A 25,557-nucleotide genomic window follows, 5' to 3' on the forward strand; every position below is an offset into this window, starting at 1 on the left:
ATATGGTAAATATGTGCCTATTAAGCACTTAAAATGTGGCCAGCATGAGAAATTGAATTAATTTAAATTGCCATACGTGGTTAGAAACTACCATATATAACAGTGCAGCTCTAGGTGAACTAGCTAAATGCATTTTCATAACCTGCAATGATGAGAACCAGATAACCCCAGGGGGACCGACCTTCATAGCCTTGCTGTAAGAAGCCAACCACCACCCTCTTTGCTATCATCTTCCATGCAACATATATCTCCTTCCTAAAAGAAAAATGCCATGTAAAGATTTAAAATGTTAAACTTCCCAGGACTTAATGGAGAGGGAAGAGGAAATTTTTCTTATTTTGAAACAAATGACAAGAAAATATTTAAAGTACAAAAGCTCAAAATGAAAATACCCTAAAACACTCTAATATTCGTAGGAATTTAACATATAATAAAAGTAGTATCACAAATTAGCAGAAAGAAAAATGGCCACAAATGGTGTTGTGAAAAATTTAGTTAACCATAGGAGAAAAAAACTTGAGTTGTCCTTGGCAAGAGAGTTTCAACAGAAATCACACACACACGCCTCAAAAACATACACACAAAAACACCTGGGGGAAAATTATTTGCAATAAATGAGAGACAAACTAAAGATTAATATTCTTAATATAAAAACTTATAATTTAGTAAGAAATGAGTTCAATAAACAATAAAAAACATGGAAAGACAAGAGAACCAGGAAAAACACATTAATATCATTAATGTCAAAAGATGCACATTAAAACAATGACATACCACTTTTCACCTATTAAAATGGTAAAAATAAAAATAATATCCACTGCAGGTGAAGGTGTTCACATTTTTATATATTGCTTAAACGTATTTTCATATGTTGCAAAGTGACAATATGTATCAATATTGCTTTAAACAGTTAATCCTTTAATCCAATAATTCTGTCAGAATTATTGACATCTCCTAAAGAAATAACCCGGGATGGGAACAAAAATTTACAAGAAACTTCATCGACAGCACTTATGATGAGAAAAAACTGGACATGACAAGGTCTAACCACAAGTAATTAGTATAATAAGTATGGCTCATCTACCCAACTGAATGTTTTAAATTCATCAAATGTTTTTAAGGCTATTTTAATGATATGAAAAATAACAGAATATTAAGTGAAACACAAACTGTACTGAATGCTTCTCCTAGTAGAATCATAATGTTAAGTAAAAGGATATAAAATTCAAACAGCTCCCTCTCCCACTCCCAGAATGCCTTTCTCTGCTCCTAGTCATCCCCTGTCATCACCTCTGAAGCCCTCTTCTGCTGCTCTAATCTGCTTCCTATTCCTGTCCTTCTTTTGTTGCCTTCTTCTGTTCTCTGAAGATCAGTCCCAGAGACAGAAAACACTTTTATAATGTCTTAATCTTCATAAAGGATTTTTTTCCCCCAAAACCCAGCATCCTCTCCCGCTGCTTTTGGGACATCCAGCCCTCAGGACATCCAGCTTTGTTCCTCCAACACCTGCCTTCATCTCAAAGACCTTCCCTTCTTTCCTGCTTATGATGGGCACTCGAGGAATGAGTGACTAAATGATTTAACAGGATAAATCCAATTCTGATAAAGGAAATCAAATTACTGAGTTTAACTCCAGATGATATCACAGGATGCTTTTATTTTCTTCTAACTATTCTACACTCACCATATTTTCTACAACAAATGCATATAATAAGGAGAAAATAAACAGAACTGTACTTTTTCCTCCACTTTAACCAGCCCCTACATCTAAAGATATTTGTCCTTGACCAGAAGGTAATAAAAGAAACTCAGCTATATGATTTCCACATATTTTGGAAAACATTTAGGACCTCCAATAGATTCAGCCTCAACAAGTAGCCTCTGGCCACTACACAGCAGTTCTCTTTTCTGGAATTAAAGATTAACACAGTAACAGAAATAAAGCATGTCTCAAAATCAGCCAGCCATCTCTCAGCAAATTGCAGATGAACTCAATATAAATCTACCAGAAGGTTTACAATACTATTTCACAAAGTTAGCTGTATTCTTCCTCTTTTCACAAATGGCCAGCTTGATGCATAGCATGTTTAGCTACAAACACCTCTGCTGACTCTCCCTGCAGCGTTTTCATGGCCCGCCAATAGATCTGTCCGCAGTTCTCAGGTCTACCAAGGGGATGGTTCAATTCTTCTTTGATGTAATCTATCCAAAGATCTTTAAAGGGAATCAAAAAATTACGGTGAACATACAATGAGATAACTGATAAGGCTTTATTAGGTAAACTTATTTAATTCCTATAAAATACTGGATTTCTAAGAAACTTCTTATGTCCATAGAACCCTATGAGAAACAACACCTCTCTCAGCTTCCTTACACTGAGGTATATCAAAACTTTTTTTAAAGTAGAAACCTTTATTCTAATTATGATCATTTACATTTCACAGACTCAAAAATACTAAGTATTTTAGAAGAAGGATTTTGCTGAGTCTCTTTCTAGGTGAAACTGACTTCAATGAGTTCACCATAACCTTATGACCATGCTTAATAAAATTCTTTTGGGTTAGTAAAAATGCCATTTTCACCAGTGAAGATCTGTTTTCTAAATGTGGCTTTAACAATTACACATGTCAGTTTTTGAGACCCTAAGTAAACAGATTTTACATGACATACCTACACCCACAAGCACGTTTTACAAGTCTTATAAATGAAGACAATGTGGCAACAGCCAATGACAATGAACATCAATTAGCCTTCCACTACCCCTTTGCTGTAACTCCTACTCCCTTTCATTCTGACCTACACTATTAACCTTACCCTTACAAATACATTTTTTAAAGAGAACCAAACAAATCTTTCTCTAATCCAGAGTTCTTAATAGAAGACCCACAGACTCTTGAGCTTGTGAACAAATAATAAGCAAAATTATATCTGCAAGTACCTATACACAAAGTGAGGGAAGAGGCAAGGGAAAGATGCAAGTTTTATTTTCAAAGAGGGCCATAATCCAAAAAAGTTAAGAAACACTGTTCTAACCATACTGAGAAGTTACAAACCCCATATGCAAACAGACTCACGTGTCTATGACTGAAGTTTACTTACCAGAATCTACAGATCCATACTCTCTCAAAGCCCTCTCATAATATTCTCTTAAGTTCGCCATCTTGCAGGATTCCTAACAAAAATAATCAGACAATCTTGCCTCAAAAGCCTATTTTATAATGTCCAAACTCATGTCAACCACATTACTAAGCAGCTACCATCTATTAGATATTTGAAGGAGAGAAAGGTTGTGGCTTAAGATGATCACAGCCTGGCTTTCAACTTACCCAGAGACAAGTCAAATACATTTACTTCCAGAGTGAAGTAAATGTCAAATGGTGATAAAAAGCACTTTGCTATTGTAGCATGGAAAAAGCCTACTTAATTCTCAGTTGAAGGAACATGGGCAGCTTCACAGGAAAGTACACTTGAAAGCCCTGAGGGAGGAGTAGGATTGAAATAAATAAATGGGTGAAGGTTTTCCTCCCTGTGGCTAGGGACATATTAGCTATGTCCACCTTAAAACCTTTTATATCAAGGCAAAGTACACATAAGTACTACAATATATGAACTTCAGCAAGTTTTTTAAACCCTCTGACCTTAAAAGTCTCCTCACACATAAAAAAAAAAAAAAGATAATGATATCTTAGAGCAACTACAAAGATTAAATTGAAACGCTGCTTAATTATGCACCTAGCCAAATAGGTGGTACTAACTTTATAAGCAGTAAATGTTAATTCTTTACTTCTACTTTCACTTAAACATATTCTCTTTTGTTTCACCTTCAAAGCAGACTAACATCTTCAATTTAAAAATCCTCTCAGGGGGTGGCTCCACAGTGCAGTGTGGTTAGCATGTCTGTTTTACATGCAGAAGGTCCTGGGTTTGCACCCCAGATAGAACCACAGACCATGCCCCAGGTGTGTGCCATGAGTGTGTGGGAAGAGACACCCCATCTTCAGAGATCCAGTTCTTAAGGGGAAACGGCAACATTCATAGGTCAGGCAGACAGTGGAAATCGGGGGAGGGATCTTTTTACATGTAGTCAAAAAACTATTTCCTCATTCAAATTTCTCTTCACTCAGACTGTACCTGTAGTTTTATAAAAAAGTCAATTTAACCTCATATCTTACACATGTATGGAAATGAGAATCATACTTTTTTAAGAGCTCATAATGTCCATGGCACTGTGCAAATTCCTTTCTACTCCCTCTGCCTTATAACTAACCTTCATACCCCTGGAAATGTATTATGGTATGGCCTCCTTTATAGATAAGGATGCCAAAACTCAGAATTAAGTGACTTTCCCAAGATACATAACTATTATGTTATTAATCCAAAGCCTGGCCATTAATGATTACGCTATACTATCTCTTATACTATAGGCAAGAACAGATAAGTTACCCATATGGTGATCAAAACTATGAAAATAAGAGTGCAACCACTCTAATTTTCAAAATTCATATAAAAATAATAAACACCAATCAAAATACCAAAATAAAGCAGAAAAAGCAAAACTAAATATTTGGGAGGTGTGAGGAAATAAGTATACTGACGTACAAATAATTATCACTATAAATAAATCTTTTGCAGAACTACCTGGTACACAACTATAAAAAAGACTAATATTTCCAGCTCTAGAAATTTTATCTCAAGTATATAATTCAAAAGAAAAAAAATACTATACAAACAAAATGCTTGTAGCACTCTTCGTTTTCAATATCAAAAATCTGGAAACAACCTATATGTAATGGAATGGTTAAGAAAATCATGGGTTTAAGAATAACACTACCACCATTAAAAATAATAACCATGTAAAAACTCAGGAATGTGTTTACAAAATAATGTTAACTAAGAGAAAAAAAGAGAGAACCTCCATGCGGCAGAAGTCAGAAATAAAACAGTACAAAACTGACTGTATAACATAAAAAAAAAATTAAAACAATATAAATAAATGTGGTTGGTTGTGTTACTGTGATAGGATGACAGATACATTTGAATTTTCATTATTTAACTGAGATTTTTCTGTACCCTTCCCCACTTATGTATTCAGTTAAAAACACCAGCAACAGTTACTGAGTGCCTTCTCTTTACCTCACAACCAGGATGCTGTGGAGACAGAGAAGCGCATCACCTAGCCTGGCAGGGAGGACTTTCAATAAGAGGTGATATCTAAGTTTTCTATTTTCCAGACATGTACTTTCTCTTTTTGCTTGATTACCATTCCTAAATCATCTCATGAAAAAAAGGGGCTGCACTAAGGGAATGTATATTTTAATGAGCTTTTTAAATATCAAAATGCTATCAGAGATTAGTAACCACCAATCAATTTTCCCAGAAAAGAAATGCATAGGCAGAACACTTACTTGCTCCTTTTCGAACTGGATTATTTTCCTGAAAAAATCAACTGAAAATGGACGGCTTTCCTGTAAACTAAAAAGGAGGGGGCTGTTATCTTCCGCAATGACAGAAAACCTCTTACATCTAATGAATATAAATACCTATGGCCAGTGCCTCCACAACATGTGGTTTAATAAAGACCTGGCCACAATTCGGTGTAAGAACTGGACTTGACCACCAGTCACTCTCAATGCTTTCAACCTCCAATGACTTAACTCTTCACTACCAAATTCTTTCCTATCCAGTTTTCTTCTCTTTCTCACTTTCAGAATTTTAAGTTCCCTCTACTGTTACATCTCGAGATCTTTTTTAAAGAAGACCAATAATTCCACTTCTAAAAGTATATTCTAAGGAAATAATTTCCAACAAATAATATTTGTGTAGAAATGTTCATCAAAGCAGTATTACTGTGCCAGAGAAATTATGGCACATCCACGGAATGGCATATCATATAGTTTTAATAAACAGTGTTTATGAAGAATTATTACTGATAAGGAAAATGCCAGTCTAATGTTCACCAATAAAAGTGGTATAAAAAATATGATTATAGTACAATCTCAAATATGTGAAAGCCAAATTTTAAAATTATAATATTAACAGTTTTTCCTCTTGATGATGAGGTTACAATGAATTATTAGTTATCTCTTTTTTGAAATTTTCCACCATGGGTATGAACTGCTTTTACTGTTCCAGAAAGGAAAAAGAAAACTTTTAGAAAAAGTCTCTTGGATTATTTCTTCAGATACTATTTGTGATACATACATAATCTGGGTATGAGGGTCTGAGTATGGAGTAGAGACTAGGAACAGCTACACACATTTGTGAGTACCTTTTAAATACAGCTCTGGCCTTTTTGTAGCCACCACTTCGATAAGCCCAGTCTAGGTACTTCCCCTTCAGAGTGACTGAGTCAGCACCTGTAACAGCTAAGATAGCTTTCTACAATTTAAAAGAAAAAAGAAACAAACTACGTGAGGAAATTTATGAATGTTAAAACAAATTTTCCCACACCCAACCCAGGCTGCTCAATTAATAGTGCTTTAGAAACAGCTGCTATAGAAATAACCCTAAAGCTAGCCAACTAGTGAACCTATTTGCTCATTCCCCACACACCACAAGATTTAGAACATCAGGCCTATACCTTATAGATGGCTTCAGTGTCTTCTTGGCTTTTGGCGCCCTCACTCCATTCTGCCCAAGAAATCCACAATGGCAGACAAACCTATTCACAATAAAAATGTTAGAAAATGAAAGCTCAGCACTATGCTCTGAAGACTAATCACTGTAAAGACAGGCTCCTCCTGAGATAGTATGGCTTCGTTCCCAGTCTGTCCTCACTGTGACAGAATCCTCAGTGCCCAGCAGGAATGGCATGCCAGAACACAGAGCAATTGACCCACAGTAATACGCTCCTGTAAATTCTAGTTCCCTTCTGCTGGGGAATGCTGCCTGTAGTTTTTATCATCAATTATCTGTTAATTAATTAACAGCCCATAGCTACTCAGCACCACAGCTACCCTAGTCATGTCTCTGTTCTCTAGGACCCACAACACAAGTACTGATTAATCTAGGTTGAACCACCTGATCTCATGTCTCAGAAGTACACACAAATGAGCAGTAAAATAATTAAAATTTTTTTCCCCACTTTAACTTCTGGAATACCTTTTTCTTACTAATACAAAAGATTCACCACAAAGGTTTAAAGTTTAGTCTTTTAAACTTTAGGGTTTAGAAATATGTGTTTTAAAATCAGGCTTAAATTCAGCTTTGGAAGCAAGTGATAATATTCTATTACTGTTTCTCACCTGTAAGATATCTAGATGGAACATAAAATTTATAATTTATATAATATAATCAATTTCAAATAAAGAATTAGAAATAAGACATTAAATGAAAGTAAATTCCTACTCTTGAACCCTGGACCATCACCATAAATACACTTTAGGAGCCGCTATCATCACATAAGTACATTCCAAATGAGCTTTTGGCCGAAGTCTTAAAAAGTTTGCCAAAAGAATGAAATATAAAAGACCCAACTCACAGACCTGGGGTTTCAGGCACACAAAGGCTTCTTCAAAAAGCATGGCTATGTCAGGGCTCTTTGAGTCAATCAGCACTTGCAGCTTCATCTGCCACATCATCACAGAGTCTCTAAACAATTCAGTCCCGGCTACTGCCACCTGCAGAGCTTCCTTAAAGAAGTCATGATGCAGCAACAACTCAATCTAGATAGGACAATGATAAGACAAAGGATCACTGGAACGTTAACTACTGAAAGCTAAATGATCTATGTAATAGAGAACAAGTAAAGACCTATATGAGGCAGTAATTTCAACAGCCTTTCCACTACGCCTTTTTACCAAACAGGCACAAAGTGGAATTTCTCCTCCATTCCCTGCTCCTACTACCAAGGGCTATCCAAAAGGAAAACAACAACAACACCAACAACAACAAAAATCAACCAGGGAAGAGGTGAAAAGTAGAAGGCCTACATAATTTAGATTAGAAGTTTTTAATAAAACTCACACTTATCAAACAATATAAAAAATCAGTAAAGATAAAACCAGTATTTGTGGGGTGATAAGGAAATAAGTTAGTACATTCAAACCCAGTTGGGCACACTATAAACTGATATACTTTTCCTGAAATATAATTTGATACAAGAATTATAAAAGTGTTCATATCTTAAACTAGGGAATTTTAACAAATATGACCCAGCAAATATATCAACAGAAGGAATCTTATTTGTTCAAAATGCTTGTATCCACACCACTTTAACACGAGGGGGGAAAAACCTAAAACCAATTCAATTTTATAAAACTGTGAAAAAGCAAATAAATGGCAGTATACAATCTGTTCATTCAGCAAACATTTTTAGTTCATACTATCTATGTTAGATTCAATAATGAGAAAATAGGTACATTCTCTACCAAAGAGCCTCTAATATGCTATTGGAGGACAAAGCAGGAGCACCCAACAGGGTCTATGGCAGTGATGAGAAAGGATTCCGAGAAAGGAATCACCATTTATGCTAAGACTTGAGGAAGAACATGCACTAGACAGGTGAAAGCAAAAATCCACAGGAAAAGAGAAAGCTCTCTCAAACAGCATGCGCAAGAGGCTCAAAATGAGCAAGAGCTTGGATACAAAAAGAAATTCAAGTTCACAATGGCTAGAGTGGTAAGATAGAAAATGGAGAGCTGGCAGGTTAGGCTGGAAATACAGGCAGGGGCCAAATACATGAGACTGAGTAGCTTTATCCAAAGGACAGTGGGAAGCTCCAGAATAATCTGATAATTAATTTTAAAACATCATTCTGTGGAGAATAATCTAAAGATAGGATGGATATAGAAATCAGCAAAGCTTTGTAAGTTTAGAGGCAATATGTTGAGGAACTCTCATTAAAGGCAAAATCACCAAATGGGTGATGAGGTGGCCTAGTTAGAAAGGGGAGCATCAGAGATTTGGAGAGCAGAGAATGTTTGCAAAAGCCAGAGTAGCTACTGGCAAGATAAATAATGGAAAGAGCAGGAGTGCCAAGGCAACACTCAAAGCAAATCCCATCTAGATGGATGTATAGGGTGTAAGTAGTCCTGCTAATATTCAATAACTTAAATGGGGGCAGCTGAACTCATTCAGATATGGGATTTTTGCCAGATTTATGCGATAGTGCAAGAAGGGTTCCTCGATAGTAATATAATACAATAGGCTAGTATACAGTATATGCATTATACAAGTATATATAAATGCATTTTTAAATGTTATATAAAAATAGAATATGAAATAGCAAAACATTAATAGTAATTATATATAAATCACATGATGATATGAATCAGGACTTGTACAAAATAAAGGCACCTAACAATTATAAAGATTTTTGCCCTATGAAGGTATTTAAATATCTTCATGTAATGCTCTCAACAACTCTTTGTTGGCAAAAACAAGGACTGCTATTACTATTTTAAAATCATGTAAACTCTGAAAGGTTAAGCGATTTGCCCAAGTAATCTAGCTATTAAATGGAAAAATCCAATCTAGAACTACGTACTCCCCCATCCCCAGCATATTACTCTGGTCTCTAAAATAATCCTTATCCACCCCGGGGGGTAAGAATAGGTTAATATGCCTCTTAGAAGAATGTCAGCTTCTAAAACACAGGGAATACATCTGATTTATTTTCATTGTACCAATGGTTAATCTGTGCAGACATTTAGATTGAAAGTTCTAGAAAAGAATGTTCAGTAAAAGATGCATGGGGGAACAAACAAAATAAATCCAAACTGTGATTCTTTGAGTGTTTTCCACTAAATAATATTCCTCCTTTTGCTGGTACAGATTTTGTTACTGACATACACTAAATACTGAGAGCCAAATGTAAATACTTTCTACATTTTCTACATCTGCAATACCAAACTTACAAATGGGTTGTCACATAACTTTATATATATTAAAACACATGATGCCAGCACAAACCAACTAGAATTAAGTACATGTAAATGGCAGTGAATGTGTTCAAGTCCTTACCCACTGCTTGTATTGGAATTCTGGTAGAAGTCTGAGTTCATGTGCCTTCCTGAATGCAACCATGGTTCTTTCCAGCCTCTGAAATCAGAAAAATCCCTCAGCTTGTTACTAAGATCCCAGCAAAGGTCTTTGGCCTGACAGGATCAAAAGCAGTTTTGCACATTTCTGAGTGTTGAGAGAAGAGACTGAGGTTGTTTCCCTTATGGTTAGATGAGTCAGACAGCTGCACCAAGTACAGCCCAGTAAGAGAGCACCTCCAAACCCGGTGGCCAGTATAAGAGCAAATAAAACTCAGACCTTCCAAACAACAGGTCGCTTACAAGGAAAAAGAGCAATTAAGCATCAAGTTGTTGGAAGCTGTCCCAGGCGCCAAAAGAGACAGTCACTTTCGAGTCAGCCACTAAAACCACGTAACAAAGTCCTTACCTTCTCCCTGAGGGACTGACTATTTGTCTTCTTAGTAAACCTTTCCAAGCAAAAGTTAATGTAACACTTCCACATGGCCTCTGAAAAAGAATACATTGATCAGATCATCAATTCTCCTAGTGTAACGATCATCATTTATCTTTTCTTTGAAGGAAAAACTCCTCTGAAGAAGAGCTTAAACCAACCTGGTTAAAAAGAAAAAAAGCTACTCTTGATTACAGCCAATCGAACATTTTCAATAATGGAGAAAAACAAATGAATAATGACATAAATAAAAAAATTAAAAACCTTGCCCATGTTATATATCCCCTCTACCTTAATACTCTAGTATTACAAAATTTCAAAATAAATCTATATCAAAAGATAAAGAATTATAGTTAAGTAACCTCTGAATTATCACTTCCAAATAAATGAATGTAAGTACCACTGCAATTGAGGAAGGTCATAAAAGCTCCATCTGTTACCACTAGAGAAAGAACAATTTGGAAAGGCAGGCACACTGTAAACGCTGCAGAGAGATTTCTGAAATTGATTCTGATCGTAAGAATGGGAACTTCAGTTTCACATTCACTTCTGTATACCACACCTCCGTTTGGTGAAGTTTACCTGTCGGGAGAGTCTTTACTGCCTCTTCATATACAGCACAGCACCGCTCCTCCTTCCGGCCCATCTCCACTGCTTTGGCTTGTTTCGTGGCAGGTTGCTCTTCTCCTGGCTGCGAATGGATCTCTAATTCTCGTCGTGCCACATAATCCCAAGTGAGAGGGTCATCTGTGTGCAGAGTTTGAAGGCTGAAAGATAACAGTTTATTGGTATCGACCACGAGACACAAGACTAACTTAGAATACCAAACAGAGAGACAGTTCTCTATTCTCTAAAAATGTACCTAGGATACCCCTGCAACAATTCCAGTACCATGAGAGTCATTTCCCACTAGGCTCTTCAGATATCTTCACTCACTATATAAATTTTGTTAATGAATCAGAATTGTCACACATTTATTAGGTTTCAAAATGTTTCGGACATTATTCACAAATGTTAATTTTCAAGTTAGTTCTCAAAGTCAAATCAGCAGGTATATGTGATGACAGAACCTTCCTTAAGCCCCAGGGAACCTTATTTTACAATAGAGGCAGAGATAAAGCACAACCTAACCCTCTACCAAAACCTTGAAGATATCTAAAGAGCAAACTAGTCCAAGTTCTATTTTAATTCCTGTGAATGTAAGCAGTGCTACCTAAAAGCGCCCACAAGGTAGGCGGCAAATAATTTTCAAACCATACAATCAGACATGAAATAAAATCACTTGCAGCATTCAACTACAATCATTCATGAGTATAACTTTCATTTTATGGACAAAAAACATGACAGAAAAGAAGAAATATAAATTTTTATTTAAACTGTAAGATGTACATGTTATTGAATAAAAAGAAACTATTCCTCAAAGGAAGCTAATAAATCAAACAATTTCTCCAAGAATATGTTTTTGTATTTGATTTACTATGATACAAGGGTTTTAAACTTAGCTTTCTTCCAAGAATTTATTGTATCTTCTTTCCCACTTTCTAAATATCCACCCTCAAATCCTTACCACAAGATCAGAAACAAACATATTCACCTTTTTCCTATTTTACTTACTCATCATAAATTTCTCTTTGTAGATCTTTGGCAAAGTCGAATAGCTGTGCAATTGAAAGCAATGACACATGAAATTCTGCACCTAAAATTTAAAAAGTGGGGGAAGAGGTAAGACTCTAAAGTATCACTTTACTCTAAAAGTACCACCACCCTCTTGATATACTGTAGTTTTTTTTTGTTTTTGTTTAATTGAAAAATAGGACAAAACAGAGAAAAAAACAACCACAATCCCAGTATACATGCGAAATCATTAATGATACTTGGGGGTACTCTTAGGTACTTCTACCTTTTATTCTAAACTTCTTAAGGTCATAAAAGAATGCATTAAATCATCTATTTCTTTTCTACTCCCCACATGAATTACTCAATAAAAATGTATTGAAATGTTCAAGTATATCCTAAAGAGCAATAAGTCTTTTCTGAAAGTAATAGGACATTATTACCACCATCAGGGTTTTATACATATTCTAACAGAATTTCTTACAGAAATTCTCAAAATTAACAGTTCTTCCTTATTATAAATAGGTTGTTTCACTTTTCCACTATAAATAAGTTTTCAAAAGATACCTACCTTTAATTATGCTTACAGAATTTTTGTAGATGATCCGTGCCAATTCGCCTGTAAGGATTTCTTCAGGACAATCAAGATTTCCCTAAAGAGTGTTATATTAAACATAACTGGTAACACCAGTAAGTAGAAAAATCACTAGGATGAAAATGAACAATCCTAGACTACCTATACCATATGACCTCTGGCAAATCTTGTCTCTCTCTGGGCCAGTTCCCTCACACAACTTGCAGCTTGAATAAGACCACTGATGTTCAAACGGTGGTCTCTCAAGCCCCTGGAGTGGTAGCAAGATCACACAGCTTAAGGCCTCGCTCCTCTTTTAGACCAAGCCTAGCTCCTCTTTTAGACCAGAATAGGCCAGGTTTTACATGCCCTATTTACTCTTCTGTGTAAAGCTTTACTTAAATAAACAAAAAAATCAGAGCTAGAAACCACAATTAACAGATGATAACAAAGTACCTTTTTCAGCTCTAACATTCTAAAACTTCTCTATAAAATTATTCTGTCACATAAAAAATTAACATAAAAAAGAAAAGGAGGCTAGGAACTACAGACTTCACAATCTTTCTTGAGCTCCTTCAACCCATTAATATGTTATTTAACAAAATTATAAAGTACTAAACAATAGCATTTGACAGTTCCATGAGTAATAATTTTGAGGACCATGTCAATAATTCAAAAGTCTATTTTTAAAGCACAAAATTCCACTTTTATTACTAAGTCCATTTAATTAAGTCAACTCTAGCCACATCTTAAATTTCAAAATATGACACTGAATTGGAAATAAAAATACATTCCAAAGTCTTTTCTCTTACTCTTAAGCAGGCTCAATACCTCTATACATTTTTTTAAAATCTTAGAACAAAAGAACTATATTGAGGAGATAAATAAATAAATGAAAAACAGTACTTTTTTTTCTTTTTTCAGGCCAATGCCACTGTTTTTTTTTAATTTTATTTATTTTTTTAACTGAAGAAACACTTAAATCTGCCCCCCCCCACCTCTCGCCACCCGCACCCTGTCTGTCTCCCCCTCCCCTTCCCTTTACCCTCTGGTAACCACTAGTTCATTGTCCATGAAACCTCTATACATATTTAACAAGAGACAACACATTAGGATCTTACCATATCCATGTTGGCTTTTTCAAATTCTTGCTTTTCCTTCCTCAATTTCTCAGCATGCATCAGCTCCATCCTAAAGTACTACAGAGGGGAAATAATAAACTGAGAATTTTTAGAGATGACTTTTTAAGTTAGAAATATATAAGATGCCATTTTTTTACCCATAAATATCAGATCTGGGAAAGTTTGGGGGAATGGTACATGTGTTATAAAACTAGCTGACACCAACGAGGAGGTAGGTCTCTGCGCATGTAACAGTTCTGTATTCTGACAGCAGTTGTGTTGCACAAATCTATGCATGTGAAAAAAATGACAGAACTATATGTACATTACGCCAATGTCAATTTCCTGGCTTTAGTATTTTGCTATAACTTTATAAAACATAACCAACCATCAGGGCAAACTGAGTAAATGGTACATAAGAACTCTCCATATTATCTTTGTAACTTCCAGGGTATCTGTAATTATTTTGAAATAAAAATCAAGGGTAAATATGTAACGTCAAGATATATTAACAGAAATTAATGAACAATTAACATGTACTGTAAAGTTGGGCTTATCCAGAATTTTTAATACTTCGAATTCTATTTCAAAATATTAAAATGACAAGTTTAAAAACAATGCTTAGAGTCTACGGCCATGCTACCCTGAACAAGCCCGATCCCATCTGACCTCAGAAGCTAAGCAGGGTCGGGCCTGGTTAGTATTTGGATGGGAGACCACCTAGAAAGACCCAAGTGCTATAGGCATAAAAATTAAAAACTAAGGGATTGTAAGCTTACAAGGTCCTTGCAACCTGTGAGGTCAACCAAAGGTTGCCTCGCCTAAAAATTTAAAAATAAATAAAGAAATAAACACACTGCTTATACCCTTTAAACAAGGAATTGATTCTAGGCATCTATTATAAGGAAATAATCCTAAATACCTAAAAGATTCATACACTAAGATGTTAAGAGCAATTACTGAAAACAATCTAAGAGTGAAATAGGTTATAAAAGTATATAGCTGATGTAGTCATAAAATAGTTACCATAATTTTATAATGGTGCACTACAATTCTAATGTTATTCTACCTGGTTTTTAAAGCTGGCTACAAAATTTTACATATAACAACGTATATTTTCCACCATGTGAAAAATGTGCGCAGAAGAAAAAATGCACCATATCGTTAATAGCATTTATCCTCAAACATTTTTCCTTCCATGCCTCTGCTTTTTATTTTTTCTCCAAGATTTTCTACACATACATTATTACTTTTATAAAAACCATTTTTTATAATGTGACTATTAGAACAGCTAAATATACATCGGAAGTTCTCAAAATATGACTTAGTGATATCTGGGGGGTTCCTGACACCCTTTCGGGGGGTCTGTAAGGTCAAAATTATTTTCATAACAACATTAACATGTCATCTGCCTTTTCACTCTTATTATGTCAAGAGTTTAAGGTTTTTCAGAGGCTATATTGATGGGCATTATCACCCATAATGAATGCAAAAGCAGATCTGAGAATCCACCTGTCCGCTATGATAAGATCAGATACTCAAGTGATTAGCAAAAATGTATAATGCCATTCTTCCCTTTAAACTTTGTTTTAAAAGAGTTATTTTCATTTAAAAATAAGTAATTTATTTAGCATGTAAATAAGTTTGTTTTTAAATGGTTATTTTTATATTTCTTGGTTTTAATTTTCAATAAAATAAAAACTGATAGATATAACCCATATAAACAAAAGATCTTTGAGTTCCTCAGTAATCTAAGATTGTAAAAAAATCCTAAGACCAAAAGTTTAATGCCACCAATATACAGCAATATACACTACTGCAGACCTATATTCATGATGCATTAGAACACAAGAATATGTAATAGAATCCCACTTTTCAGAAACAAAATCTGTTTTAAATAACTAATATGCATAAAAGTATGCGTGATGAGTACTTTTTCTGTCACTTTTTCATTAAACTATTTTCTCTGAACTATTTATAACAAATTCTAATTACTTTTGTTAAGAATAAGCAATAAATCTATTTCCATTTTGGAAAATACAAGTATGGGTATTTATGAGAGCCTCCAAAAAACATATAAATAACAACACAATAACCCTCTAAACAGCAAGGAGGGATGATTCTTACAATAGTTTCTCAATAAAAATAAAGGCAGCAAAGAAATATCTAACAGAAATATGACTACAATATAAAACATCATTAAATTATGAGACCAAAACTATAGTTGAGACAGCTCCAAAACCATTTAGCATGAAGACCCATATTTTTCCCCTCTCAGCATACAAGGATTATTAATATTCATTTGAAGACTAAACAGCAGTTTCTCCCTTACCCTGACAAATACCTCAGAAAAGGGTGTAGCTTCCAATAATACACCATTTCCAGCATTTGTTTGTTTTAATCAAAACAATGGCCATCATTGTTCTAGTGCACCCCTTCTAAGAGGGAGTAAGGAAGTATCCATCTCAAGAATAAGAGACAAAAAGAATGAGAAGTGGAAAAAAGGAGAAGAGAAGACAAAGGGGGAGGAATGGAGGAATAAAAAAGGAAAGGAGAGATACAGATGGAGGGAGGAACGGAAAATAAAAAAGGAGGGACGGAGGGACGGAAGAGCAAGAAAAAAAAATAACAGCGGTATCAAGATGGCTAAACCCTGGTCCCCCAACTAAAAACAGGTAAGGTCCAATTCCCTATCCTTCCCAACTATACTGGGCAGGCCAGAGTTTCAACAGTCTCTCACTACAAACCTGGAAGATGTACAAGGTCAAAGTCCATTCCTGGCAAAGAAAAATCTTCCTGGTCCCCTTTCCCCAGCAGCTCCCCTACTTATCCTTAGCCTCCATAAATCGAAGGCGTTTTTAACAAAGAATGTACGTCTCCAGAGGACCTAACTGCAACATCACTCTCTCATCTTATGAGCACATACACTCCCTTTTTTCCTTCTTCTAAAGGGACAATTTTATTTTTATTTTACACACTCACTTCTTGATAAAGTTTTGGGCACTGTGGATGAAAGCGCAGAGCTCGAAGAAACAGCTGTCTTGCGCTTTCTGAAGACAAGCGATCTTCCATTTCCCATTTGGCCGCCATAATCCACAAAGCTATAAATGAAAAAGATCAGGCTTCATTTCAATAAATAAATCAAGTCAGACAAAAAAAGAGCATTGTTTCAATTTTAATAGTCGAAGAATTTTTTTTCAGTCCTACCCAAAAAGGAAGAGGATGGAAAGGGGTAATTTCTAATAGTTACCTGTATTGTTGCTTTATCTAAAATTACAAAAAGTATTCTAAAGTAAATAGGTAAATATTAACATCTAAGGGTACTTATGTGCCTATTACTGTATTTCATCACAACTAAGGTCAACATCACTTTAAGACACAAATTTTAAGTATTAAAATGCTGGGAAAAAATTATGCATCTTAGAATCAACAAAATAAAATTATTTTGCTCTTTTCTCTATTTAAAATAGTTCATATATTTTTTTTAATGGCTCATAATTTTAGCACCACACTCTAACCAACTGAGCTAACTAACTGGTCACGCGATGGCTCATAATTCTCACATAAATTTTTTAACATACTTGTTGGTAATAAAGCCTTAAAAAAAAAAAAAAAAAACTTTTGCTCTTCTACATGGGACATTAACCTTGAGTTACTATTCTATTTCCCTAGAAACTTAATAAAGGTTAGCTCTGTTACCAGGCAAGACTGCTTTTGGTAAAAATGACCTATGCTTGTTAACCACATTTGTACTAGGAGGGCCACTGCTTTGGGCTTTCTTGAGCATGTGGCTCCGGAAATTGAGTACAGTCCTTTCTAGTATCCCTGGAAGCAATGCTCATTCACGGATCTTCTAAGCCAGACTGGCTCTTATACCCACTCATGTGGTCTCATCCCTTCACACCTGAACTGCCACTAGCCTCTGAACTGCTAAGAGTACTCTAGTTTAGAAATACACCTATAATCCTGTCCTCCCATATTCTTCTGAATAAACTGGTGCTAAATGTAGACTATTTAAGTCTAGTGTAGTGTAAAATGTCTGGTTGAGCCTAATACTTGAGAATAGGCACTGGAGTACCTCCCCTGCAAAATAACATACTGTTCACACAATATTCACAAGAGAAGTCTTTCTCTTACAAAACATGAGTATCCACTCTATGCCAGTCACTCTTTTAAAATCTGTTTTAATATTTCCCCTTTAAGTTTTTGAAATCCCTTAAATATGACTGCCTCCAAAAAAAAAAAAAAAAAAAAAAAAAAAAAAGTCCCTCAAAAGACCAAAGAGTTTCTTTTACCAACAACTAAAAAAGAAAATAGTCCTCTGGCCTACAGGTATGATACCTTACACAGTAACTAGTACACAACACAGGGATAACTAAGAGGTAGATATTTAGGAACCAAAACTGCTAAGACCAAGTGCCTAAGCTCAAGTTTTCAAAATAACTTTTTAGGTTTATCAAGCAAAATAAATCCCAAAATAGCCTGAGTCTACAAAAAAGGTAAAAAAGAACTGACAAGGATTTCACCATACCTGGCTTGTTTGAATGAATGGCCAACATGGCAGAGAATACCTTGCTAAGTTGAGCTTTGGTAGCCTGCAAAAGAGGAAGAAAAATTCTATTTTCTGAACAGGGAAATCATTGTTATTAATCTTTTATGTAATCTGTACTGTACCCTTACCAACTGGAAAATCCGATGGGCAAAAATTGCTATTGCTAGGGACATATAAACAAATACAGACACACTCATAGTTTTCTTCTATCTAAACCACTTTACACAAACATCCTAAATAGCAAAAAAAAAATTCAACTTTAATAAACAAAGGCACATAAAGATCATTTTCTTTTCGACTGATTTAAAAGACATTTAATCATTCAGATATGCAAATGTTGTTATACTGAAGTTCAGCCTTCTTGTGTTCTCTTCCCATTTGTTAATTCTATACCTTTGTAGAAAACATGAAGTTCAACAATCAAGTATGGTACTTAAAAAGCCAACCAACCAAAAAGAAGAAAGGAGAGCAAGACATGGCTGCCCAAATACTCACCCATTTCTTACAAAAGACTACATAGGATAGCCAAAGTTGAACATCATCCTGCAAGAAAAGTAGTGTAGTAAGCTGCCTGAATTTGAACTGTATACATAATATACCTTGGAAACAGGTAGATTTCAGAAATGCCAATGTATTATGAAAACCCTCAGCCTATTAGGCTATCCCTCATCAAGGCCTGAGATCTCTTAACCATGATAAGCTGTTCTACCACTCCTACCTATCATGCTCTAAGACAAAATCTGTTGTCTGTCCAATTTGTTCAATGTAGTTTTTAAATGGTCTCAATCAAGGATAGCAACCCAAAATTTGTCATTTCCAGGAATCCTAACTACTTCCCATATAACGTCCCAGTCCCAGAGCTGAAATTGAAGAAAATCAAGTTACTGAGGTATTGCCCATACTCTAACCATTTATCTTTCACCTCGAAGTCTTCAGTGTATTTTACTTAGAAACATACCAAACAAATCCCAGTTTTTTTTTTTATCTTTAATTGTTTCAAAACTACTCTTTTCAGCACCATCTTCACAGAATGAGATAAATTTTCTTACCAATTTGTTAACTGATTTCAAGTTATGATACCATCCTTAGAATAAGTATTGATATACTCAAGATAAGACAAGAGAACAATATATTTCAATATCCAAATCATAACACGCATACTACATATCTTCAGTTAAGGATGCTCTGATCACTTACTTTCCACTTTGCTGAAGCACGTCGGAAAACACCTTGTACCCGATGTACAATAGAATTCTCAATCTCATCCTTCTTAAATGAATACCCAATGCGCTAAAAAGAAACATAAAAAAGCAAAACCTCAGTTTAATCATATTTATCCAAAGCAGCATTCCCACTCGATCAAACAGTACTGACAGAGAAAGTAAATAGTTACAAATATTCATTATCAGTACCCCACAATTTATCAATGCCAACTGTTTCCCAAACCCAAGTTCTAGCTGCAGAGCTACACCATTTAATTTTACATTTTTTACAACTTTCAGAAAATTATCTACTTACAGTTCTTCTTCTCTGGATCAGCTCCAAAAGATTAATTTCATACTATGGAAGAAAAACACAGGAAAAAAGAGGAAACAAGAAAAATGATAACATTTTAAATATATAAGAAATGCATTAAATATAAAGTAAATAAAAATCAAGAACATAAAACAATAATTTGCTCTCAAAAAGCATAATTTACAGTGAATGTCTAGCAGTCGCTGAATTCACCTTATATCTGCAAAACTCACAAATACATACGTTAGCAAGCATGTAAACATCTTAAATACAAAAAAGCATATTATTAAATTCATAAGACTTATAAGATGTATATCAATCTAACTTTCTAATCCACAATAGTGTATTCAAACTTTTAGCAAATTACCATACAAAAATTTTAGCTGATGTGCAAGCAAATAAAGCAAACAGGCTTGTTACTAGCTTAAACAGGGTGCCTAATTGGCTCTCCCTCCCCACACCTCTGAAGAACCACTTAGAACCTCTACGGCTCTCTAAAAACCACTACCACACAATTCCTCTGTAAGTTTCAACTTAGTCCCTTAGAGAGAGCGAGTTCAGGACCTCGCAAGATTGCATGTGTCATTTTAAAACTTTTATGGAATATTTCAAGCACACAGAACACACATACAGCTAGCTACCACATACCAACTTCAAAGCCTATGTTTACTTGCTTCAAATATTTTTTAGAAAGAAAACATCTGAAATAAAAGTGAAGCAACCTATGTGCCTTATCTGATTCCACTCTTCTCCCTCCCCAGAGTAAGTAACTATCTTGACTTTTTCATTCTCAAGCACGATTTTGAACTTTATCATAATGCTATCTTGAATGCTTTTAAACTTTATATAAATGGTATCATATTGCACCCATTGCTTCATATTTTTACTCAACATGACTATAGATATATCCCTGTTGACACATGAAATTCAAGTCCATTTATTTTAACTGCTGTATAGTATTTCATTATATGAATGTGCAATTTACCTATCCTTTTTCCTGCTGATGAATATTTGTTTCCACTTCTTTTATTACGAAAAGCTGCATTTAATATTCTTGTACATATCTTCTTATGGACATACACAAGAACTTCCTCAGGGTGTATACCAATTTCCACCAGTAGTATGTAAGCTCCTCAAGGTAATGATTTTTGTTTATTGTTGTACCCCATCAGATTGGATCAATGTCATATACACATCAAGTATTCAATATTTACTGTGTATGACTGAATGAATGAAATTGCTGAGTCATAGAGTATCCATATTTTCAACTTTATGGGATATTACCAAATTGCTCTCCCACATGATTATATCAATTTTATACTGACAATGTCAGTCTTTAAAACATTTGCTAATATGATGAATATAAAGTAGTTCTGCACCCTAGTTTGAATCTATGTTTACCTGATTACTAATGAGGCTAACCTAACATCTTTTTATAAGTAGACCAACAAATGATGTTTCCCCTTTGTCAACTGCATGTTCACATTTTTCTAGTTGTTTTCATTTCCTTTCCAGTTGTCATTTTCTTCTTGGTTTATAGTTCTTTATATATAATCTACATCTTAATGATACATGTTCCAAATATTTTCTCCCATTTTGTGGTTTATCTTTCTTGTTACATTATTCATGGTGTCTTGTCTGTACAGAAATTTTTACTTTTAACATAGTCAGACCAATCTTCTCTCCACGGTTTGTACTTTGACAGTCTCATCTACTTTAAGAAATCTTTCCCTACCTGAAATCCTTACATATTTTTTGTAGATGATTTAAAGTTTTCTCCCCCACATTTAGCTTTCTAATTCAGCAGGAATTTTTGTGTATTATGTGATGAAGAAATCTAATTTTTTTGATGTGAATAACCAGAACCTCATGGATTTTAAATGCCACTATGTCTCATAGCAAGTTTACATGGTTATATGCAGGCAGGAGGATATAAATGTAAGAGTATGTGTTTAATCATATTTGTTATCTTCCCTAAAACTAAACAAATGAATCTAATCTACACATGGCTCTTAAATATTGGAAGACTGAGAATATTTGAAATTACTTGCTACTTCTTAAGTTTCCTTAAGGTTAAACATGTCTTATTTCCTTCAATGATTTCTCTGAGAACAAGGATTCCATCCTGGCTGCCTTCCAACCAAGCTCTTAAAATTCTTAAAATGTAGTCTTGAGCCTAACATAGTGCTCCAGACATGGTCTTATAACTGCAAAACACTTTTTTACTTAACACTCTACTTTTGTCAGTTAGATTGTATTTTTGACATAATATGCTCTCAACTCATTTTGAGTTAGCAATCTACTATAAGCCCTAGGACCTCTTCCAAATACAAGATTCCTGGCCATGTCTCATAAATTGTTTGTTGATTTCTCTCTCTTTTTTGTTTTTAATTCTAAGCTCAGAACCTTTGGTCTTACAACCATTCATCTTGTTATGAGTTCTTTCTGAATTTTGATCTTGTCATCTAATGTATTAACTATTCTCTCCCATCTAAAAGTAGGTCTAATGTGTGTATTTTATCTTCACTGAAATCTTCCACTCACTTATAGGACTGAGAAATATTGCAGCATACCTCTAAATTGACAAACACGTATTAACTTTCTAACCAGCTACTATCATCAAACTCATGAGACAGTCTGTCAAATCTCTTGCTAAAATCCTGATACACTGTGTCTTTGGCAATCTCTGATAAACCCCATAGAAGAAAAAAGAGTTCAGTTTGCCAAGGACTAAAGCCCTAGTGGAGCAATGGTATTCACAAATCACCTTTGTTTCCTGTTCAAAAACTACCTGTCTAAATATCAGTTCTAGAATTCTGCAGAAAATTGATACCAAGCTCACCATTCTATAACTGACTTAAAATTTGTGAGGGGATTAAAAGGTAACAAAATTATTCACTTACTTGAACATAATTGATAAAGTCTTCCTTACAAAGAGCTCTTCGCTGTATTCTGTATTCTAGATCCGAGGCTTTCTTAATGATAGCCCTGAGGAGAAAACCATTTAAAATGTAACACTTAAAAAGTGCAAAAGTCAAATAACTTAGGGGTTTTTGTTAAGTTTATTTTTAATATATTTAAAACACATTTTTACGAAAACAATTCTCAAATAATTTTCCTTCATAAGCAAATACATGATGACTTCTATGTTAAGGGCATCAGGATGTATTTTAAAACATTCATGAAAGTCCTCTTAAGGATACAAAATTGAATTAAATAGTCCTCATCTTAAAGTCATGTTAATGTTAATCAATTACCAGGACCATTAACATTTCCACCAACGAAGCAAATATTAAGTACTTTACATTATTTATATGTGTTATTAAAGATTTCTTTTCCTCCAAATTCAGGTCACTTAGGTTTTAATAATCAAATCTCTTTCCTAAATTCCTCTTCTGAATTTTTAACATGCAGAATGGAAAAAAAAAAATTAGATTGTCTCTACCTAGAAATGTTTATTACTACTACAAAGGACTGATGGGAGAAGATTCATTGTATTTAGCTAAAGAACACACGAGATGTGCAAGACCAATAATTGTCTCTAGTTAATAACAATAACTTTTACTGAGCATTTATTAAGAATCCACACTGTTGCATTTCATTAACAAATATTTACGGCTCCCACAGTCACATCACTACATTCAGTCACTGTGAAATTAAATAGTCACAGATAACCATTAAAACCTATTAAACTTAATTTTAACAAATTACTGAATGCCAACTTTATGCCAGACGTTGTTGACTAAACTCTGGGGTAGAATACGAAATTGAATTAAATCGTCCCCACCTTCAAGTCGTTAGAAAGATTTATCTACTCCTCCTGGGCTCTCTCTTCACATCTCTAGACAGAACACTCTACATAATCAACTTAAAGTACACTGCACTATAATCAAAATGTTTAATTCGTCTCTCTCCCCCACCATACACAGGGCAGTTAGCTCCTGATGGGCAGGAATCTTGGTTTTATCGCCTTTATAGCTCCAAGACCTAGTTCCTTGAAGAGCTGTTAGAATTTTGGGTGAGTAAATAAATGGATGGATCATCTTACAATAAATGAAAATGGGCATCATCAAAATCTGGAAATAGGCTACTGCCACGGTAGGAAAAATAAACACAACTGAAGTGTTCCCCATCCCTGCACCCGCCACACACACGACACAACCTCCCCTCAGCCCGCCCCAGCTCTCAGCTCTTTTCCTCAGCTCTCTCACTTAATCTCCGCATGACTGAACAGTCCAATGCGCTCCAGCTGTTCCAATTCAGGGAGTCGATCTTCAATGCGCTCCTGAATTATCTCTGCCATGAGGTCTGAACTCCAGAAGCTAACCGAGAACCTCTTCAACACGCGTAGGAGGTGCCCACCTTCTATTCTGGAGACCCAGCCCTAACGTTAGCACGTGCTGACGTAACGTGCGCCTTAGGTCTCGCCTTTTCCGCTTCCGCCGCCTCCGCGGATGGAGAAGGCCCTCTGGCTCGTGAGGCCGCGGTCACCTCCGTGCGGCTGACTGTGGGGTTGCAGCGAGGATCCCTCCCTCACGGAACTCCAGTGGTCCGGAGTGGGGAGCGGGGCGAGGATGGGGGCGGAGCGAAGTCCGCGCGGGGCGGGGCGAAGTCCGCGTGGGGCAGGACGTGGGCGGGGATCGGAAAAGCGCCTGTGGGTTACCTAAAAGGCGTGAAATGCGTGTTCTACAGATTATTGTGCCCTTGTATTCTCCTCCCACCCCATGTTCTCGCTTTCCACGAACCAAAAAAAAAAAAAAAAAAGGAGAAAAGGGGAAGAGTAAAGGATGTCATATAATTATAGTAAACGTTCCAAAAAGTCAGTAATGAAAACCGTAGGGGGTGCTAAAACTCACCAGGCTACGGAAAACCATTGTCTTTGCTTTTGGCTTTTCCATGTGTCAATCAGACTCTGTAATTGGCCTATTAATTTTTAAATGGGGAGACTTTTTTTTGGCTTTGTAGACAAGATCTTTCGAAATGCATGGCCCTGGGTGAATATCAGAAACTACATTACTTCTAGAAGAGGGGATCTTGGTATTGAACAGTTTGTGAGTTAGAGAAATAGTAAGATACAGATCCTCCTTAATTGCCCAAGCAACTTAGCATTTCTAAGGGAACCATCAGACACCTCACCTTAGAAGCAACATCGGTGGTGAAATTACTAAACCTAAAATAATAACTACATGGCTCAGTTATTTTTAAGTCCTGGAAGATGATAAAAAAAAATCAAAGCAGGAGTTCTGGCTAGACTTGTTTATTTCAACATTCGCGTTAGTACCTTGATCCTCAGTGTGATTTGTGAAAGGGGAATAGGCTTAGCCATTAATCATGTTCCACCTCTGTGCCTTTTTTTTTTACCCTCTCACATTTTACCCTACTGGTCTCAGAATTGAGGCTAAGGTTGGCATGAGCTTCATTATTTCTTGATTCCCTCACCTTTAAGACACCAGGGAAGTGGAAGGAAATCATGGATGTAACACAAAAATAAAATTTCTTTGCAATTGGAAATTTTCTAGGACCAGTGTTAACAGCAAGAGGGGGATGCTACCAGAGAGTACAATTATTTTGTTCACTAGATACTTAGGAGCTTAGAACAGTGACTAGAATATAATAAGTACTCAATTAATAACTACATGACAATAAGAAAAGGCACTTGATAATATTTCTTAAAGTATAAGGGAGTCAACAAGCCTGATTGTAATCTTCCATTTAAAAGCAAATTGATAGATAACTACAATTTTAAGTCAACACAACTACAAATATTC

At 35.3% G+C, this 25,557-nt stretch overlaps 1 protein-coding gene and 1 pseudogene across 1 annotated transcript; one reads left to right on the plus strand and one right to left on the minus strand.

Moving 5' to 3' along the window:
* Positions 1-633: 633 nt before the first annotated feature.
* UTP6 (UTP6 small subunit processome component) lies at positions 634-24,183 on the minus strand. Its single transcript, XM_016152490.2, has 19 exons — positions 24,001-24,183; positions 22,693-22,777; positions 19,793-19,834; positions 19,472-19,564; positions 18,770-18,817; positions 18,254-18,317; positions 16,705-16,823; positions 13,723-13,800; positions 12,599-12,680; positions 12,028-12,109; positions 10,996-11,180; positions 10,390-10,469; positions 9,964-10,041; positions 7,485-7,664; positions 6,581-6,661; positions 6,269-6,378; positions 5,406-5,472; positions 3,100-3,172; positions 634-2,214 (listed from the first exon to the last, which is right to left on the minus strand). The coding sequence occupies exons 1-19, from the start codon at positions 24,090-24,092 to the stop codon at positions 2,057-2,059; spliced, it is 1,797 nt and encodes a 598-aa protein (XP_016007976.2). The 5' UTR covers positions 24,093-24,183; the 3' UTR covers positions 634-2,056.
* LOC118604668 lies at positions 14,349-14,468 on the plus strand (annotated as a pseudogene).
* Positions 24,184-25,557: the final 1,374 nt, after the last annotated feature.

The sequence above is a fragment of the Rousettus aegyptiacus genome, unplaced genomic scaffold, assembly GCF_014176215.1.
Source record: "Rousettus aegyptiacus isolate mRouAeg1 unplaced genomic scaffold, mRouAeg1.p scaffold_m13_p_6, whole genome shotgun sequence".
In the NCBI taxonomy this organism is placed as follows: domain Eukaryota; kingdom Metazoa; phylum Chordata; class Mammalia; order Chiroptera; family Pteropodidae; genus Rousettus; species Rousettus aegyptiacus.